The following is a 22,605-nucleotide window of genomic DNA, read 5'->3' as shown; positions in this document are numbered from 1 at the left end:
TGTTTTTTTATTGAAGTAAAAAAAAATTTAGCCAACATTCACCAACATGAAAAACTAATTGCCCCTTAAACTTAAAATCTGGTTGTGCCACCTTTACCAGCAATAACTACAACCAAATGCTTCCGATAACTGGAGATCAGTCTTTCACTTAATTCTAGGAATAGGACTTACTCCTATGCTTTGGATCATTGTCTTGCTGCATAATCCAGTTGAGTTTGAGTTTTAACTTACGGGCAGAAGACTGGACATTCTCCTTTCGGATTTTCTGGTACAAAAGCAGAATTCATGTTTTGATCAAAAGGTGCAGGCTATTTGTTAGTACCTCAAAGTTATGGAGTTATGGAACAGCCTTCCAATTATTGTTCAGGACTGAAGTCCAGGCTGAAGGCATATTTGTTTAGTCAAGCTTTTTGTGAATAGTTTTTCTCTTGGGTAAAGGAGCAGATCTAGAGGGCTCACAGGAGTGTTGTGGTGAAGTGGGATGTTTGGATGCTGTCGTCCCCACCACTTTCATGCGTTCACCCAGGTTTGTTGATGGTGGAGTATCTGGCTGCCTTATGTCCCAGGGAGCCCTCATGTCTGTTACTTTCTGGCTCTCCCTTTTAGTTATGCGGTCATAGTTAGTCTTTCCGGCATCGCTGCTTGCACTCACACAAAGTACACTGAACTTAACCATTATAGAACAATACGCATACATAACAATCTCTTCCTCTCTTTCCCTCTCTCGCCCTCTCTCTTTCTGCTGAGCTACACATGATGCTCCTGAGATACCAGTGACCCTGGACCCTTCTGCTCTCCAGACCTGCCTGATCCATCCTGTTGCCCTACTTCTAGTTGGAGTTCTCATCAGTTGGAAGTCACATGCTGCTGCTGAGGATGGCCCCACATGGTGCAGCCTGAAGATCATTGAGATTGCTGAGGATGGTACCAATTAAAAACCATAAGATGTCTTTGGACCTCAATTCATATGAACAGTTATGTGATGGCTAGGACTACAATGGCTATTTATAGCCTTAGCTATAAATTCCCACAAACAGTTTTGTATTCAAGTCTCCATCAGTGAACAGTGGAGAAGTTCAACAAAACAGACTTCATGTAAAAACTATAATGAATTTTCCTGGTTACACACCTGCACTATTTGACCATGTAGTATTAGAACATTTATAGAAGGGACGTATTTATAATTATACTATCCATTGTCACCCAGATGAGGATGGGTTCTCATTTGAGTCTTGTTCCTCTCAAGGTTTCTTCCTCATATCGTCACAGGGAGTTTTTTCTTGCCAGCATCACCTCTGGCTTGGTCATTAGGGACAAATTAATACATTTAAAATCTATATCCTGAATTGATATATTTCTGTAAAGCTGCTTTGGGAGAATGTCAATTGTTAAAAGCGTTATAGAAATAAAACTTAATTGAATGTTTCCCTCAAATATTGAAAGTTTCCCAGGCCCTGAAGCAGCAAAGCATTCCTACACCATCACACAGACACTGCCATGCTTAATCATAGGTATGATGTTCTTTTTTTGTGGAATTCTGTATTTGGTTTACACCAGATGTTACAGCCCCCCTGTCTTCCAAACAGATGTTATAATTTAAATTATAATTTACAGCCGAACCTAAGTGACTCCAGAAGTTTATTGTGTTCATTTCCCTATTCTTAATCCCTCCCTATGAACCTGTGGCTTATTTGCTACACTTACAAAAAAAAGTGATAACACGGAAGTGAGAGAACATGGGCTCACAACCATGCAGTTAATTAGTAATAAGATCCCACTTAAAGCTCTGACTATACTTGCTAGTAAAGGTTTTACAACTACGCATTTGCCACTCATTCAAAGAGGAAGCACAATGAGTAAGCCATTACTTCTTTCTCTGCTGTGTTGCGTCTTGCTTTATAAAGGGATCAAACAATGAGAATTATTTCACTGAGTGTTAAGAAATTGCAATTGTACTTTATTAGGCTGTTATTGCATCTTATGATTGGAGGTTATGGGTAAGGGATTTTAAAATCATCTTTCTCCTGCAGTGAATATTGATGACATAGAGTTGAAAAATGCCATTCAAAGTAATGGACATGGAGTGGACAATCCAGGATTTGAGGCAGAGGTAGGTGCTTTGGGAATTTGCCATTTGTGCAGTTTGCCAAGATAGCCAGTGATTTGATTCTATACTTTGCCTATTTACAAAATAATACAATGGAAGCTCTTTTTGGTCTCTAGGAGGAAAAAATATCAGATCGCAACAGTGAGATAGCAGAGCAAGAATCAGAAAAAGAGTCCAAATCATTTATAAGGTGTGTATGGATAGTACAGTTAAATATATATTTGGTTACAGTCTATTGGAACCTATTGTTGTACCTTCCTGAAAGTGCCACAAAGTTTTTTTATTTACACTTAATATAAAATAACAATAAATACATAAATAAAGAACATAATAATTATATATTGTTTGTGGACAATGTAGCAAAATATTCAAACCCATCACTGCTATTGAAAACATCTTGAAGGCTCACTCTCGGATTGTCAAATACACTGCCCTGGGGATACTTAGTGCAGGTACAAAATGCAAATTATGTCATCTTATTAATAGGACTGGATTCCTTTAATACTAAGGGTCTTGTATTTCATTTTACAACACAGGCTATGTGGCATACTTTGCTGTTGCCTGCTGGCTGAACTTCCAGAAAGCCATTGCTCTTGTTGTCCTAACCAGTGTGGCGGTGTTTTTCACATTGTATGATTTGGTGAAGAGGTCCAAAGGAGACACTATAAAACATTTCTTAAAGCCTGCTGGAAGATGCTTTAAAGCCAACATCAGGTGGATAAAATGGTAGGTATTGCACTTTGTACATGATTTGTGTTCTCTGATTTGAAACCTGAATTGGCAACACCCAGTTTACCTTTGAACTGCACAATAATTGCCAACCTCTCCTAACCTGCCATAATGAATAATGTTTAATTATTCTCAGCCTCTTTAAATAAAATTTCAAAATGTAAAATTTGTTTGGCATGTTGCTTTGTCAAACAATTACCATAATGAATGGATGTTAGGAAGACAAACCAGGCTTGTTTTCTTTTCTTGGTATGTTGCAGGGTTTTTATATTAGTGGTGGTAGGACTGTTGGTGGCCTGGCTGGCAGTTGACACAAGGCAAAACCCTGAACAGCTAATTTCACTTGGTGGTGTCTGTTTCTTTATCCTCAGCTTGTTCATCTTCTCTGCAAAAAGATATGCAGTGAGCACTGATATCATACATTCATACAAATATGCATGTATTAATGACTTTTTCCCCAAATATTTTCATTTATGATTGGATTACATTTAAAGTCACAAGAAGAGTAGTACAAAATTATTAAAATATCTAGAAGGATTTATAACAGACTAAGACACTAGAGATTAATGTTAGGTTGACGCAAGTGCTAAATCAATTTATCAATTTATGATCAATTTGAGTACAGAATCAAAGTGATCAATTTAAGTACAAAAATACAATCAAGCATTATCCTTAACAACGTCTGAAGAGGTAGGTCTTTTTATAGAAAGAATCATATCTTCCTTAGATTTCCTGGGAATCTTATCACACTGCGGTTATCTAAAAGTTCCTGGTAATAAACCCTGGTTTTATTTTATTTTTTTAAATTAAACTGCTGATAGATTGATACGCCATGAATGCACACAAACTCTGGGCCTTTCTCCTCAGGTGCGCTGGAGGACAATCCTCTGGGGGCTTGGATTACAATTTGCCATGGGCCTGTTTGTCATAAGGACTGAGCCAGGTTTCATAGCTTTCAACTGGCTAGGAGCACAAATCCAGGTTTAACAAATGATTTCACAGATGAATTAGTGAATCAGTAGCTGATTAGTGAAAGGCTGACTGATTCAAATAAAATGACACCAGATCTTTATTTTTTGCTGTTGACAAAAAAGGTCTCAAAGGAAGTTCAAATAAATAAATAAATAAATAAATAAATTATTAAACTGTATGAGACAAAGATGTAGGCATGCATGTGAAACAGTAGGCATGTGATATTTGCATTAAAAAAAAATTCACTCATACAACATTTACTGCAACAGTTCCTGTTCATATTACTTATATCACTTATATTACTTACATTCTTTTAGACATTTTTAAACTACACCCATACTGGCTCTAAGTTTGTGTTTGGCAGTCTGGTAGAATCAGACAGAGAAAAAGAGACAATCTTTGCATTTCAGGTGAGTGAGGATCAACTTTTTGCAGAATACCCAGTGAACTGCTTTTGTGTGATCTATATTATAAAGCAACTGAGACTTGATTTTGTCTACTTTTCTGCAGGCTTTGCCTATAGTGATATTTTTCAGCAGTATTATGTCAGTACTCTACTTCCTTGGTGTGATGCAATGGATTATCATTAAGGTGAGAGTCATTATAATCTTTCAGTATGTGATATCTTTGGATTGAATGTATTTGTGAACATTTTGTCTGTTTCTTCAGATTTCCTGGATTATGCAGATAACAATGGGAACCTCTCCTACAGAATCATTGAGTGTTGCAGGGAATATATTTGTTGGACAGGTAATATAATTAGGATTCCTCCATCAGGAGGAAACCTATTGTTATTGTTAGTATTCTTCCTCTTCTTCTTCTTCTTCTTCTTCTTCTTCTTATTATTATTATTATTCTCCTTATCTCCATAAAGTGCCCAATAACCCCAGATCTGAATGGTAAAAAGTTTTTAAATTTGGCACATTGATACTACAGGCCATGAGTAACACCACGAATGACCCACATGAGCCCATAGTTGGCACACATGAGCCCATAGTTTAGCGCCCAAATTCTTCATGATTTTCCCTTCGCCCCATAAGTCAAAAATGCCTGAAAATTGGTATACATGCCGTATTTCTCATGGTGAACAAAAAAGTCAATAGGACCCATAAAGTCTGTCATGATAGATTTTCCAGTACATTGAAAATTTGTCCAAAATTACATAAATCTTCTACTCATGAAGTGTAGAAAGTTGACACATTCAAAATGATGGTATTTCTACTCCGTCAGGCCAAAATGTCTGAAAGTTAGTATGCATGCCTGGTTGCTCATGGGGAAACCCATAATGTCCCCATGATGGATTTTTCTCTACAATGATAATTTGTGGAAAAATACAAAAATTAACTTAAAATCTGCCACTGATCCAAATACGTTGAAATGTTGTATCTGTGGGATACATTTCTCTACCATGTCAATTTTGAAATCTTGAGGAGGAATCTGCCATTGCTGCTTGCAGCTATCTTAAATCTTTATTTTTAATTTGAGAATTATTTGAATATTTCTCAGTATTATTATATGCACTAGATAAAAAAAGGCAGCCTAGGGGTCTATGTTTCAGAATTAAAACATTCTGAGAATATACACATTTTCATGACAATTTCAACATTTAATTGAATGAGAAGAAATTAAATTTGGTCTAATCCCATGCTTTGCAAATGCTAAAATCTGACCTAATGTTTAGCACTAATAATTTGTATTTTTTAAATCCAGTAATCTCCTCATTTAACCCATTAATGTAATAAATGTAATCTAACAGCCAGAAATGTATCGTTTGTGTCTTTTACGATTTGCTGATTTTGAAGTGAAATCAATATTTTTTTCCACCAAAGAAACCACCAGTATGAGTGGTGCAGAATATCCAGGCAATACTTGATTATTCTCAAACCTTCAGAATAAAAGAAAATCACATTGTATGTTTAATTTTTTATTATTATTATTATTCTGACATTAACATCTTTGCTTTTTTTTGTATCAGACAGAAGCACCACTGCTGATTCTTCCCTATTTAAAAGACATGACCAGGTCTGAGATACATGCTGTCATTGTTGGAGGTTTTGCCACAATCGCAGGCAGTGTGATGGGAGCTTTCATTTCGTTTGGGGTGAGAAAGGTTGTCATTCTGAAAGATGCAAATCCACAATAATATTTTTTTTGGGTAATGATCAAGCATCTTTTCAACATCACTGGAGGACAGAAAATACACTCACTATCCACTTTAATAGGAACACCTGTATACCTGCTCATTTATGCACTTATCAAAGCAGCCAATTATGTGGTAGCAGCACAATGTATAAAATCTTGCAAATAAAGGTCAAGAGACTGTTGTGTATGAAATTCCCAGGAAATCATCAGTTTCTGAAATACTCAAACTAGCCCATTCTGTACCAACAACCCTGATAAGGTTAATGTCACAGAGATCACACTTTTTCCACATTATTATATTTTTTGCGAACATTGACTTATCTGCATGATTTTATGCATTGTGCTGCTGCCATCTGATTGGATCATTTGATAACTACACCGCAAGATATATATATATATATATATATATATATATATATATATATATATATATATATATATATATACACAGGTGTTCCTATTAAAGTGGATGGTAAGTGTATGTATTATTTTAGAACCACTCAAATTTACAATGAGGTTCCAGTGTTTAAAAATTGGATAACGATAACTTGAACAAAAATGGCAAAAACTGTACGGTTTAGCATTTATAATCATTTGTATTGATTTAAAGTTTAACCTCCTCAGATTAATGCATCCTATTTGATCTCTGCCTCTGTAATGGCTGCCCCATGTGCATTGGCCATGTCTAAACTCTCATATCCTGAAACAGAAGAGAGTAAGTTTAAATCTGAAGACAATATCAAAGTAGAAGGCGGGTGAGTTCCCATAAAACAGTGACACAATAATGTTCATAATATGTGAAATATGCCCAAAGATTGCATTTATTTGTCTATCTATTTGTTGTTCTTTATTAGTGGTGAACAGAATATCCTGGAGGCTGCTTCTAATGGAGCATCTGCATCTGTTGGGCTTGTGGCTAACATAGCTGCCAACTTGATTGGATTTCTTTCCATTTTGGCTTTCATCAATGCAGCTTTGAGCTGGCTAGGAGGAATGGTGGGATATCCAGACATCACATTTGAGGTCCAGCATCATTAAAATCACTATGTCCTTCATTATAATAGCTATAGCAGTAATAAGAAGTATATTGAAGTGACTTTTACCTCCAACACTTTAGCTCATCTGCTCATATGTATTCATGCCGGTGGCCTTCATGATGGGCATACCATTTGAGGAGAGCTTCATTGTGGCTGAACTTATTGGCACAAAACTGTTCCTCAATGAGTTCATAGCTTATGAGAAATTGTCAAAATTGAAAAACAATCGATTAAATGGCATCACAGAAGTGGGAAATTACATTTCAGTGAGTTCTATTCTGTTTTTCTAAAGCCTAGAATTTGAAATACATTGTAATCTAACCACAGTATGTTGTGTTTCAAATGTAAATATAACGTTACGGAATACAGTCTGAATTCATTTAGGCTCATGACATACTAGCTGGACAAAGAAAAGTATGAATTTTTCTTTGAACTTATTTAAAGCTTAAAGTTATCTTAAGATTAATAATAAAACAATTATTAACAAAGCAGTAGAAATATTACATTTGGATATGTAATTGCCCAATTCTTCGTTAAGTACATAGTCTTTGTCATTTAAGGTGAGATCAGAAATCATCAGCACCTATGCTCTGTGTGGCTTTGCCAACTTCAGTTCACTTGGAATCGTGATTGGAGGATTGTGTGAGTATCCACTTGCACGTAAACATCCAAGCTAAGAAAACTTAAATTCACATGACTGACAAGATTTCATAAATGGTCATAATTAATTCACCCATTCACACCTGAGACCTTGTAACACTAACAAGTCACATGACACCGGGGAGGGAAAATGGCTAATTGGGCCCAATTTGGACATTTTCACTTAGGGGTATACTCACTTTTGTTGCCAGCAGTTTAGACATTAATGGCTGTGTGTTAAGTTATTTTGAGGGGACAGCAAATTTACACTGTTACACAAGCTGTACATTCACTACTTTACATTGTAGCAAAGTGTCATTTCTTCAGTGTTGTCACATGAAAAGTTATATTCAAATATTTACAAAAATGTGAGGGGTGTACTCACTTTTGTGAGATACTGTATATATATATATATATATATATATATATATAAAACCCTATACTTACCAATTTGAGCTAGCGTTATTTGATGCATCATTAACACATAATTCCCATTTTGCACTTGCTATGTTTTGCACTTATTTCATGCCTGTCATTGTGCGCACTTCCAATATAAAGCTGGGCGGAGTCCACAGCCAATAAAGGTGGGCTAGATGCAGACACACTGTCCAACTGGCCATATCTACCATGCAGACTCTGGCTCCAACGGTCCCTACTGTGCAGACTCTGGCTCCAGTTTTCAATTTAACCCAATTTAGCTTTCAATGTTTTCTAAATTGGCCTTAAATTGTAAGCTCAGAATTAAATACCTAATAGTTAACAACAATATATTTAAAACATTTTATGACCTTACATTTCAAAATGTTTTGAGATTTTTTTAAGAATCCACAGGGCATGGTGGTAAATATTAACATTATGTAACAAAATGTAGTGATGCAGGAGAATCATGAGAATTATGTGTTAATAATGTCCATGTCAATTATGTCTGTTACAGCTTCCATTTGTCCTTCAAGAAAAAGTGATATTTCTGCTTTAGTACTAAGAGCCTTGCTCACAGGCACTTGTGTGTCCCTGGTTAATGCTTCTGTTGCTGGTAAGTAATCCAAACAAGCAATGTAAATCCTAATCATGTGCAATTTCATAGCCACACCTCAGTTTTGTATCATATATTGTGGGTAATAGTAATCTGACCTCCACATCACCTCCCCTCTCTGCAATCTCTAGTTGTGTCATTATGGACTTTAGTCATAGTTGTATAACTACTTACAAAGCTGTGTACACACCTCATAACAACAGAGCCAGTATGATTCTTTATTCTGTGTTCTTTGTACCCTTATGTTGATTATTCTGTTCACTTTATACTGTCTGCTCGTTTTCATCCACCGGACCAATCAGATTAAGAATTTTATATATTTTATAGCGAATATAACCTGTTAATTGCAATACAATGTAGTATAACAGCAAGAGACAAAAAAATACTATTTAAAAAATAACAAATTAATACCTTAAGCTACACATTAGAAGGCCAGGTTTCATATAAATTGCTAATATAAGTCTAACATATTAAGAATTTTCTAGTACTAGACACTTTAGATCTCATCTCAGTTTAGCAGTTGGGATTCAACTTGCATTAACTGACTGACAGCACATAAAATAGCTGAAGATACAGCAACATAAAAGTGCTTACTACATCTAGTAATCACGTAATAACCTTAAAAATCTTAGAACCATACTAAGTAGGGATGCATCAATAATTCTTTTGTATGAGTAAATTTTTTTGGGAACTTGTTGATACTGATACATATACTGATAACAAAAAGAGTAACATATTGAAAGAAAGAGTTTCATATAAAAAAAATCATGGTTGTCATGGTACATTATATTTTGTTTTGCTTATGTTTTGTGGGTTTATGTATACAGAGAACTGCATCCAGAATGCTCTCCAAAATTTGCATCACTGAAGTTTCTACTTCCTGGTCAGGGAACTGTTGTTCCAAATCTGACTAGCCAATGAGAGTAAAGCACTGTTAAGCCCACCCACATGCGAGACTTGTGCCAGAATGGCAAACGTAAACTTGCGGAACGTAAACAAAAAGTTTGAAAGCATAAATGAAAATCCTAGCATTGCATTCATAAACCATGCTTAGTGAAAACACAGCTTAGAAAACTATTAACAAAGAATGCTGTTTATTTGAAGACCATGTTAAATTTTTGCCACTGAGTTCACTGTTTTCAGTTTCAGAGTGTTTTTTTCTTTCTCATTGTATATTTTTGTTAGTTTCTTGAAACGTTACATTTAATAATTTGGCCTTCCTCTTGATTAACTGGGTGGTGTTAAGGTTGTTGAGTTCTGGTTAATGGTGGGGTGGTAGTAAATTGTGCGCTGTACATTGTATATGATCATGCATTGGAGCTGTCCCCTTATTATGCCACTACTCAGTCTTGCGCTCGTGCTTACTGTGCAAATCATGGAAACTAATCTCCTAACTTCACAATTCAGGGCCCTGAACTTCCACTCGCATCTAGACCAGCTTTGTGTTGAGCTCGGAATCTGCCTTCACCCATGTTACATCCATCGGTCAGCCCGGAAAATCCCTCTCGCCTGCCATATGTCTCCCACTGCAATTCCTACCATTTGGACAAATAGACTGCTCTATGCTCACCCTTCATCCCAGCGATGTCTAAACTCTTCCAAGAAACTTGATCACTATTACTCCAGATAAACACTGCAACACAGAATGTCCTAATGTCCCCTATCAAAACTATGCTTTGTTAATCTGTCATTCCTTAAGGGACAAAGCATCATTTCTCAATGAACTAATTATTGATAGGTGTCTTGACATGTTTTCCTTGACTGAAACCTGGCAAATACCGAATACCGCACGATTACCTACAACTAAACCTCCTTACTCCCAACGGATATAAATATATATCGCAATGCTGTTGACCCTGTTTCTTTGTTTGCTTATGTTTGCACATCCAATCTAATTGATTCACTGAACCTTACCTGTCCTTCTGAGATCCTCTCACAGAATAATTCTACTCAGTGCTCTTGAAGACCAAGCCCCTATTGGCTGGTACCATCCACTCCTCCCCATGGTTCACCCTGGAACTCCATGCCATGAAATCAAAATGTCATCGCATAGAATGACTTTACAGAAAAACAGGCCTCACAGTGCATTCCTTAGCCCTATCTGAACCTAAATACCATAAATACCACACGCTCCTCATATCTGTCTTCTGTCATCAGAAATGCAGGTTGTTGACCCAAAGCTCTTTTTTTCTACAGTTAACAGGCTAATTCACCCACATGCAAACGTGTTACAGCATCAGATGAGCTATGTTGCTTGTTCCTACATTTTTTTTCCATGAAAAAAGCGACAATATCTGTCACTCTTATGCCGCCAAGTGGTCCTGTGCCAGTTGGACTGCCTCTTCTAGCAATGCCAGACAGTGGTTCTGGACCAGTTCGTCACCTGGCTACCAGAGGGGATGGCGGAATGGGTCCAGTGCCACTGTCTTGCACTGCTATAAGAGGTGGTCCAACTGGCACAGGACCACTTGGCAGCATATCCAGAGGCAGGCGAACCCCCTCCCCATTCTCCTGCTCTCTCTCTCTCTCTCTCTCTCTCTCTCAATCTGAGCATATTACTTTGCAATGTGTATGCGAGTGTGTGTACTTTGTGTGTGTGTGTGTGTGTGTGATAGGCAACAGGTGAGTGTAATCAGAAGTCTGGTGACTGTGAGTGTCACAGAGTTCATGTGATTTGGGAAATGTAGTACGGGGCGGATAGACCGCAGTGAGTTTTGGGAAACAGAGTTGACAGATGGCAAATGGTGTTGTCTGATTCTGATGGCAGATGGGGATCTTTGAGGATGGGGCGGTGGTGAATGCTGTTTTCAATTTATCAAGGGCCTCCTCAGTGCTTTGGTTCCCTCAGATGACTACAAAAACAAAAACCACAACTCAACAGATTTTGATATGTAGTTATTTTTCTCAAAAAGTAGACCAACATTCAGAAGCCAGCTGGGAAAAAATAAGTTCACCCTTCTTATTTCCACAAGCATTAAGAGATTAATTAGCTTTTAACAGTTTAAAATGAGCAATTTCATTTGTAAAACCTGGCTAGGGTTTACAAATGAAATGCACAAGATTTGTTAAATCTTGAACTATCATCAAGAACTATGAGTTAAAGCAGTACTTTTGGCAGTTTGGTGTTCTGGAGCACTCAGGTGTGTGTCTACATCATCCCAACAAGAAAGGTATAAGGATCCAGCTAGACCCTCACGGGTTTCTCAGGAAAGTTAATATAACTCAGCCGGACACAAAGTGAAAGTGCTGTTCTTCGTTTATTACATTGAAGGATACCATAGGCTTACGCATGGTTACAGGTCGGTCATTAGAAGAGGATTAACCAAGTAAAACATCCCAAAAATGGTACCTTAACATGAGACTGCGTGTCAGCACACAATGTGGAGGTCACAGAGAGAGAGAGAGAGAGCAGGGCGGAGACCGCGCCCCTTGACCCCACATGACATCATCATAGCCGATCATTACAAAGGACATAAGATATTACCTTAGAGAAGCAACTGTTACTACTCGTCACTCTGGGAAAGGTTATAAGGCTGTCTCCAAACCATTTAAAATTCACCATTCTAAGAAGGATTGTTTACAAATGGAGAGCCTTCAACGGTCAGACGCTCAGGGATGTAAAGAAAAATTTAAGAGCTACATCATGTTCCCCCTGCTGGCTGCGTGGTAGCCGTTGCTCCATGCCCAAGCCAGGCCAGGGATATTGTGTCATCTCTCTGTGGTACGGAAGAGACCGCCACGCATTGGTATACCAGAGAACATGGCAAGCATCCTCTTTCTGGCCCCACAAAGGAAGACACTCATTTGGATTTAGAAATCCTTAGGAACATCTGGTCTGGGTGTCCAGGACCCCCTCCTAAACCTATTACGCACTTCGGGAGCCGCAAGTTAAAAGGGGGGTTCCGCAAGAAGAGGACTAGAGACTACATTTCCCATCCTGCACTGTTGCCTACAAACATGGCCACCTTGGACAGCAATTCCCAGAACACAATCACCTTCATTCTAATCATGCACACCTGCATCCAATTCACAGTACAATCCCAGCACAACATAAAAGGACTTTCCATGCATTCACTCTTTGCTAAGTATATGCTTAGTCACCTTGTGTAACCTGTGTAATATTCGTTACCATGCCTTGATTCTCTCATGTTTGCCTTTCACTGTTTTGAATCCTGTTTCTGCCCTTTGATTCTGTTTTGTGCCTTGCCCAGTTTAGCCTGATTGTTCATTACTTGACCTTTGCCTGTTCATTGTCTACGAGTTTGAGTTGCCCTTTGGATTTTTCTGCCTGGATTATTTAATAAACTCTGTTTTAAGCATGCACACCTATATTTGCATCCGTCTATATTCCACAGCCTGACAAAGGACAGGTGGAGAATGCACAAATTCAGTCTGGTAGTGGCAGTAATAGGACAAGTTTACATGGCTATTAATAGATGATTAAAAGGATTACCTTCCTCATTCATTTAATTAGAAATTTCATTCGGTTTGGCCTCAATCGCTTTACTCTATTCAGACATTACATTAATGTTTTCTATTCTAATTGAGGTTATCAATAGATTATTAGGCTGCATGTAAACATAGACATTTTGCATCATGCTTTACTATCACTTAGAGTGTAACAGTAAGCATTTGCAAACATGTCTGGATTCCTGATTGATGCTAGAAATGGCAGACAACAAAATGGACAGACACAGACTCTCATGAGTACTAACACAATGCTGAACTTGTCAGAAGTGTCAGAATTGAATGTGACACTTTTTTAGCAGCAACTTTAGCAGCAATCCACATTGCTGAATAGCTGAATCCACTGTGCAATTCAGTATAGGATAGAAAAACATTAGTAACATGCAGAAACTATTCCACACTGAAAAACTAAACCTTCCATGTGTTGCTCTTCATTATACTCTTCAATGTACTTTCATTAATACATTGAAGTTGTGCCACAACAAACTAGAATCACTGTCTAATCAGAGACCTAAGCCATGCTCTGGGCAGTGGTTCTAATCAAAGAAGAAGAAAAGGGGCATGGAAGCTTAATTTTCCAGGAAGAAACTTTTGTTAACTGGTGCAATTGCTTTTTACTGTGATGTAAAACTGCCATCATGCTTTGTTTGCAATGTCACTGTTCACAATGAATATGTTAGGTATAGTTTATTTGTATGTATGTATTTATTTATTCACAACAGGGCACTGTTACGTTAATAATGCCCATCCATCAATTGAAATGGCCCTATGTGACCGGAAACTGTTTACGCAATATAGATTAGGGTGACCATCACATACTAAATAACTGTCAATAAATCTTAATGTCTGTTCGTGCAATGTACTTTTGGATGGGAAATGTCTATGTCATCTTCTGATACCATCAAATGTTCAGTGAGGTTCACGTCTGGGCTTTGGCTGAGCCGCTGAAGGACATTCAGAGATTTGTTTTCTTGGCTGTATACTTTGGGTTGTTGTCATGCTGCAAGAGGAACTTTTGCTACAGTCTGAGGTTGTATGCACTCTGGAGCAGGCTTTCTTCAAAGACCACTCTGTATTTTGCTGCATTCATCCTTTACACAATCCTGACTAGTCTCCCCATCCCTGCTGCTGAGAGGCAACCCCATAGCATGAACCTGCCACCAACATTCTTCACCATAATGGTGATGATAGCCAGTTGATGAGCAGTACCTGGTTTTTGACAGACGTTGCACTTGGAGTTCAACTCAAAGAGTTCAGTCTTTTTCCTCATGCTGTCTAATATGAGCCTTGTTTAAGTTCCTGCCATATCCCTTTTATTAAGGAGTGGCTTCTATCGAGCCATTCTACCATAAAGGCCTGATTGATGGAGTATTTCTGAGATGGTTGTCCTTTTGGCAGGTTCTCCTATCTCTGCAGTGGACATAATTTTTTGTTTGTATTTACATTGTCAAAAACAGCAATTTCTGTCTAGTATACTGTCAGACAAATTGTCAGACAGTGGAGATGGTCTTAATACAGCTATTTGCCAGGGTGAATATCATGCTAAAAATATCACTTAATATTACCTCAGTGTTTGGCAGCATCTGTCCTGTGTGTCTCAGAGCTCTCTGGCCATCACTTAAGTCTGTATTTGCAATTTCAGTATTTTCTCTTCACTACAAGAGCATAACAGACATAAATCTGGCTCATAGTATATTTAATGGATGAATAAAGCATCATCTGATTCTGATGTTTCATACAGTTTTTGTTTTTAACAAACAAAATGCAGTGCAAACAAAATATTCAGATACTATGTATTTCTTTTATGTATTTATTTTCTTTCAATCAGCTAAATTAAATAATTAATTTTTGAAAACTATGTATAAAGTTATTTTAGTTTATATTGTTATAAATAAAATGCTGCAGATCCTTTGAAGTCTTGAGGTGTGAAGCACTCAGCTAGTCAATTTGGTATCTATGTTCATGACTTTTAACATCACAATTGAATTCTTTGTCTACTTCCAGGCCTTCTTTGTCTTCCACAACTAGACTGTATAGAGGTGTTTAAAAATTTTGTCTTCAACACCACTGATACTAACTTCCAAACTTGCTGTTATGGCCTATATGAAAGGTAAGGTCAAAGGATGTCTGCATAAGCAAGTAGGCAAATATTTCCTCCCATTATTATCCCAAATAATGTTTGAATAGTGGAGAATGTATTTACCCAGATGCCTTGAGTATTACTATGCAATTTTTGTGTTACAGTGCTGTGAAGAATGAAACAGTGATTTCTTTTGGGGGATCTTGGAGCATGGTGAAAAATGCCACTCTTTATTTCACACAGTGTTGCGATCTTTATAATGAAACTGTTTGCATTTAGGAACATGTTAATTTTTAAAAGTGCAAAGAAAACTTTGCATTGTATGTACTGTATTGTTTGATTTACATAGCACATTATACTTGTAAAGTTCATAATTTCATAATTATATTATAAAATTAAATATTATAATTTTCTGCTTATGTGAGGGATCATATTGATAAAAAAAATATGTAGATATAAAATAAAGTATGCAGTACGTTGGCAATATTATAGAAGTTCAGGTGTGTTTTGTATTGTAGTGTTGTTTAAATAAAAAGTTATTTAATTATTAAGAGTTACAATAAAGTATTAGAGCTGGTACTGCACTCAAACAAAATTATTTTAGTTGGTTATAAACATTTTGATTTTCTCAAGATGGCATAGCCATTGCATAGCTATTGCATAGGGCTTCAAGAGACCATAAGTAGTCCTTCTCTGGATAGGAGGGATGATGTTCTTTCAATTGTCAATCAGATCAACACTATCCTATTGTAGGCATGTGTGAGCACATATATGTGGAAGAGGGCAGCTTTCCAGCAAGTAGAAATGCACAAGGGACCATCCATCCATCCATTCATCTTCTATACTGCTTATCCTTCAGGGTCACGGCGAACCTATCACAAGGATCATCGGGCACAAGGCGGGGTACACCCTGGACAGGGTCACATCGCAGGGCCACAAGGGACCACTTTTTTTTTATTATTTAATCCCATTCCTGTCCACTTCCAAATAATTCTGACCAATCTTGCATGCTCATGCACCTGCCCATAACATTTTCAGATAAACTTAATTGGGACTGTTAAGCAAAACTTGAACAAGTTAGTAATTCAGACCACAATGACCCTAACCAGGATAAAGCATTTACTGAGGATAAATGAATAAACATGGACAATGCATTTGACAATCTGCCAGCAATCTGCTACATCCAATTTGCCCCTGTTTTATTCAACGTGGCCACTTTTTGTCCTGAGAACGTTAAAAGTAAAACAACCGACTCCCTCAGGTTTTGTTTTAGATCCTGTGGGATCCCTATTGAACACTTATAGCATTTTGTGTGTTCAACTGCCCTCTGATGTAGCATAAGCAGCATGTCTCGAAGGAAACATTAGTACAATGAACAGATTGAATGCATAACTACACAGAAAAAAATAATTCACCATGACATTTAAGAATAAAATCTTATTGCAATTTCAGGCTTGATTAAAAAAAAAGAAATGTTTGGCATATTTGATTGTGTCAGGCTCAGTAGACTGAAGTAAGTTTAAAAAATGTTAATAAAGTTATTATTAAACTATAAAATAAATATTTCCTTGTGTACACTTTATACATTACTTGCATAATGTGTGCTAAAGACAAATGATAATGCTTATGCTCAAAGGAAGAAAAATGTGATTTTGGCATGGATGTTAATACAAGAAAGGCAAAAAAACACCCAGCCACAAGAGGTCAGAGGAAAATGGCCAGATTGGTTTGAGCTGCCAGGAAGTATATAATAACTCAAATAATCACTCTTTATAACCATGCTGAGCAGAAAATCATCTCAGCATGCACAAAACTGGACAGATGAAGATTAGGGGGAAAAAATCACCTGGGGTATATTACACAAAGGCCCTAACTTTAGAATCCTATTTTATCTGTTTGGTAACCATGGCAATTTCAGTTAGGACCTCATTTAGGACAAAAGCTATTACAGAATAACATTTCCTAAGTGCATTATATTATCTTAACTACAGATAGAAAAAGGGTATTACAGAAGCATCCTAACTTGAAAAAAAAATTGGGAAAAAGTGTCTTAACTTTAGGATAACCCATCTAGTGTCCTAACTTAAAAATTATTTGAAAGCCAACAGTAACAATAACATTACAATAGACCTGTCCAAGAATGGCCTTACATTTATTAAAGATACAAGATAAAGTACAGTGATGTTTGATAGTGGAAAGACTTTTGGAAGACCCAAATGATGTGCTGCACTTTGACAACAAATCACTGATAAATAAGTCAGAGTCCCAGGAAATATGATAATGCAGTTAGCAGAAGAATCGCGACCAACTTGAACTGTCACAGAGCTTTCATAGTGCAATTGACTAACATCTTGTGTTTTTTTTGTTGTTGTTGCAAAAGCTGATTTTCAAGCAATGTCACTTCTAAGGCAAACATGTCACAACCTAGCATATCTAAAAATCTAACAGAAGTGGCCAAGGCAAGCAGTGCTGTAGTGCCTACTTACATTCCAAAGGAAGAGCCATCAAAACTGAGCTTTTCTGAGTAACTAGGATGTCGGGGGTAATAGGTGGATGGCTCACTGTTTACAATGAAGTCCTCTAGTGGAGAGGATGATATGATTTATACAATTATGATTAATATACACCATTACAACTCATTAATAAAATTACTGGAATACAGTTAAGATATTTTGTTATTAGTTGTTCCTGACAGTGTACGATTATGATCACCTCACAACCTTATGTGTTAACTATAGAATCCTTAACACAAAAGCTTTTATTGCAGTTACATCAATGCATGTCTGCAGGAAAGTGGACAAAATAGTTGGCTGCTAGGTGATTCAGGATATCCTTTGAAGCCATTCCTGATGACCCCTGTGATAAATGAGCAAACACCAGCAGAAATGTGGTAGCCAGCAAACATGCCCCTTTGGGGCCTGTGTAGGACCACTGCGGGCAGAAAATTGATCCTGCAGTGGGCAGCTCACTGTGGGCCCCATTATCTGAGTGAAATGCATGGTATGTGTGGGCCCCAGGTGGGGCCCCAGTGGGACAGCCCAAAGTGTGGGCTGAGTGTGGGCTGCCCACACTAAATAGACTGGGCCCCCAGTGAGACCCATTGTGGGCCCACAACATGCCCACAGACCACTTTGAGCTGGATGTGGGCTGTCCCACTGGGGACCAACCTGGGCCCCATAGTTTGGGGCCCACATGTGCCCCGCATTTCATGCTGGTGACAGGGCCCACAGTGGGATGTGTGGCTATGAGACACATTTTTGGTGACTCTTTCCCACACTCTGTCTTTGTCTTCACGACTGAGTGAAGGTGAAAGCTTAACGAATAGAGTAGGCTTTGCCTTTTCTAACGAGCTATTCGAAACATATATTTCTGCAACACTGAAATTAAAAGTACACTGATTTTGTTTCTTCATTTTACTCTAATATTTACTTCACAGCTGCAGCTTGTGCATTGTTGGTTGCTTGGTAACAGACCTGAGAAATTTAAGAGACCTAAATTAAATTACAATTTTCTTCTGTAATACGAATTTGTCAAAAATCCTAATTTGACCTACTACCATGTAAACAGCAATTTTTAATTACCTTAATCTGATTAAAGTCATACTCGAAGTAAGCACTAATCGAATAAAGACATGTGGAGTACTCCTATTTTAGTCGCATTATGGACGTGTATTACAGACATGTAAACACCTTAATCACATTATTAACGTTGTGTGAGAGTTTTCACCACATTTTGCGACAGGACATGATCACACACGGCAGGGCTCAACATTTTACGGCGAACAAGAGAGCACGGCTGCGTCCCAAACCGCATACTTGCCTACTATAGGCCTGTAGTGGGGAAAAATACATGTATCTCGGCTACTATATAGACGGTAATTACACGGACTGGGACGCAGCCCATGGCTTCAAGCAGTTGTGTATTTGCATGTACAGCATGACAAATAATTAACTGCACTTAAAGCATTTGTAAAAAAATTAATAAAAACACCCAAAACTGTATACGGTACCATAACGAAGATGAACTGTATGTTGATACGTGAAATTCTGGAGGGCCGTCGGACGGCGTGGCGCGGTGATGTAATGACGTGTGCCGTTAATCTAATTATGTTCTATAACATGTACAACGGGTACATGAAAGGAGTATTCTAAAAGTGACTCATGTAAACACCTTAATCACATTATTATCTTACTCATAGTAAGGTCAATAATTAGATTACTGCTGTCCATGTAAACGTAGTCATTGTTAAACGAGAGTTGCAGGCCGTAGTTAAACGAGAGTTTTATGTCATAGTCGTGTTCTAAGTTTTGTTTCATGCCTCATTTCTAGGTAAATGAGAGAAGTCTCAGTTAGTAAAAGTGGTAGTGTTTCCATGCCCTGTTTAAGTTCATGTTTCTTGTTTCAGCTGTAAGTTTATGCTTAGACCTTGTTTCCCGCCTCCTCGTACATTGACTTAAGTGAAAAAACAGACTTTACTCCTGCGCTTACTTCCTGTTTGAGTCCTGTTTTGTAACAGAAGTGGCCTAATATAGTCTACTTGTGAACTGAAACAAACAAAAACAGACAAATGTGAAGATGTTTTTGGAAATTTATCAGAGATATTTTCTACTGTAAATGTAGACATCTCACTATAGAAATAAACAAAACAAAAGTGAAGATAACTGTCTCAGTGGAGCCAGAGTTTTCTCTGGAAATACTGGGCACAGTGCAAGAATAAACATTGAATGGGGTGCTAGCCCATTACAAAGGCACCACACATACTCGTACTTGCACGCACATACATTCACACCTAATGTCAATGCAGGGTGGTTAAAACAGCTACTGACAGGCTTTCTAATTTATATATGTATTAAGACATATAGTTTATGTTTTCTGTGTGTGTCTTTTGCTGAGTGTGACTGTGTTTTACTTAAGCATATGCAATAAAACATGGTAGGGTGTGCTGTTATAGAAAATGTATCAATGGCTTTGGAAAAAGGACATTTGGAAATTTAGCAGCATGTGAGACAAATATAAATAAAATGCTCCAGCAAGAGGAAATATGACACTTAATTTTTATCAATTTGTGCTGCGAAATTTTGGGGAAAAAAATGGTGCTAATCCAGGGAAACAGAATTTAAAATAATAATAATGTGCAAGTTATGAACTGGCTCTATTAGCTATCCTGTTGCTGTGTGAGAGCATGTTATATTAGCCACAGAGGCATAGCACTTATAAATTCTGTGGAGAGAAGCTGTAAGAAAAAATGAAAAGGATGTCGAAGCTCTCAAAGAAGAATAACTTTATTACAGCGTGGCAGTGACAAAGTACATGAAGTGAACCCCGAACAATATCAGCAATGACATTTTATACTGTGTTTCAAACCAGGTTTTCTGTATGTAATGTAAATGACGTTTCATTCTAAATGTAAATTAAGGATAGCATTTGATGCGATCACTTTCCCTTCTCACAGTATGGATGTTGTTACAGGTGTGACCCCAAATGGTGAGGTGATAGGATTATCGAGACAAATGTCTTTCTGAATGCTAATTACGGCCATGTTGCCCTTTGTTCAGGGATGGTTCTTGATGTCCCACTGCGGCGCCCATGCTATAACTGTCTGAATGTCACTTTAGGTGGTATTATACACATATTGCTGAGACTCAAATAAATTGTCCCATTGATATTTCTGCCGTTTTGGGGAACAAGCTTATCCTAACACAGTTTGTGGTGGAATCTGCTGAGAGGCAGTCTGTAATTTCTTACAATCCCCCCTTTGATGCTCTTGGCCCAAAAGAGGCATCACATCCACCCCTTTTATTCCCCTTATACATGTTATTCCCTTTTATACACCTCCTGCATTGGGCAGGTGCCCAGTGGTGGTGAAGCCCTGTCTTAGGTTGTCCTCCTCTGGCCACTGGAGAATCTTACCCGTCATTGGGTCAATGTCTTTTGTAAAGGCGCTATACAAATAAATAAATAAATAAAATAAAAATTGGGTCATCACCTCATGCACACTGGTTCCTGATCCCTCCAATTAGGCAAAACTTTATCATAAGGTTTATTTTATAATTTGGTACTATATAAAATGTTCCTTGGGTTAGGAATAGAGGCATTCAAGAACCATCACAGCCGGAATGTCCTAACGTGACCACTGAGTTATCTGCAATTTGGTGTCTTAATAAAGAACACATACAGCATAACATAATGCATGGGCAAACAATGAGGAATATACATATGCAACAACAGTTTTGAAGGTTACATTCTAAATTAAACCTGAATAACAATAGATACAGGCACAAAGTCATGGATTGAATTAGCTTGTCTTTTGGGTAACATTTACATATGGAAAGTAATAATTTCCTATAGACCATGTCGACGCTAGTCTCACATAAAATGGGGTGAAATTTAACAGGCAAAATGTCTGGCTACAGTTGACAAGGATAGAGAAGTGAAAGAGAAGAAGCGATCATGAAGGGTCATATTTGCATATTGTTTTTTTCTTTGATTAGAGATGAAAGATGGGGCAGATGTGATGGTGTACATCATATCCTGTACAGTCTCTTCTTCTTCCCGTAGTCCCGCATGTAGATAATCATCTGTTTGCAAAACCTGCAGCCTCACTAGGGCCTTAAGCTTGAGTTCATTTCACAAGTTCTGGTGCACTAATCCTACTGGATATTCCCAGATTCTTCCAGATGACTCCAAGTACCCTATCCACAAATCCTAATAACTTCTGCCTGAAGGTGGCTTCCCTGGGATGATTTACTTTTAGATCTTTTGTTAGGTGGTCCGTGGATGAGCTGGTTGCTACAGCACCACGATACCTCAGGAATGCTGTTGGCGAGAAGTCTTTATACCTTCCTGTCACACACTCCCTGGCATCGTTCATCCAAATCTGGAGACCACACCGTCAGATTCACTAGGGCTAGAACATGGATCCATTGGACGTTGTTAATTAGCACTCCGGGATAGGGTCTCGTCACCACACCTAATGAAGGAACTGGTTGCTCTGGCACTCTTGCATCTTCACTGCTATCAGGAGGGCTGCCATCATAATCATCGCCACATCTTTATTTCCTTTTGCTTGGAGATACCGAAAAACACATGCAAACAGAAAGAATTGCCCCCTTTAGTCCCACACAACACATCACACAACACCTTCTAAACACACACAATAAATAAAATAATCAATAAAATATTACAAACGCATACACTCACTTGCTCACATCCTGGTCTATGCCTGGCCACAAGAACATGTTTTCTATCCTGTTCTTCAATTTTGTTACACTTAAGTGTCTCCTCTGATTGTGGATATGATACAAACTATCATGCCGCAGTCTTATAGGTGGAACCCACACTGGAGTGTCACCACATCTGTTCAGTAACATGTTGTCATGTATGATTAGCTGTGCATCAT

General features: G+C 37.8%; 1 protein-coding gene across 1 annotated transcript; it reads left to right on the top strand.

Moving 5' to 3' along the window:
- The first annotated feature begins 1,209 nt into the window (after positions 1-1,209).
- Positions 1,210-15,790, top strand: slc28a1 (solute carrier family 28 member 1). Its single transcript, XM_053623235.1, has 19 exons — positions 1,210-1,856; positions 2,031-2,110; positions 2,224-2,297; positions 2,468-2,559; positions 2,644-2,833; positions 3,097-3,238; positions 3,704-3,817; positions 4,126-4,218; positions 4,319-4,399; positions 4,478-4,558; positions 5,784-5,909; positions 6,575-6,705; positions 6,805-6,973; positions 7,068-7,253; positions 7,372-7,401; positions 7,548-7,629; positions 8,561-8,659; positions 15,131-15,236; positions 15,371-15,790. Exons 1-19 carry the CDS (start codon positions 1,751-1,753, stop codon positions 15,483-15,485), a joined length of 2,097 nt encoding a protein of 698 aa, XP_053479210.1. The 5' UTR covers positions 1,210-1,750; the 3' UTR covers positions 15,486-15,790.
- Positions 15,791-22,605: the final 6,815 nt, after the last annotated feature.

The sequence above is a fragment of the Ictalurus furcatus genome, chromosome 4 (assembly GCF_023375685.1).
Source record: "Ictalurus furcatus strain D&B chromosome 4, Billie_1.0, whole genome shotgun sequence".
Classification (NCBI taxonomy): domain Eukaryota; kingdom Metazoa; phylum Chordata; class Actinopteri; order Siluriformes; family Ictaluridae; genus Ictalurus; species Ictalurus furcatus.
This window is presented reverse-complemented; position numbering and strand designations above follow the sequence as displayed.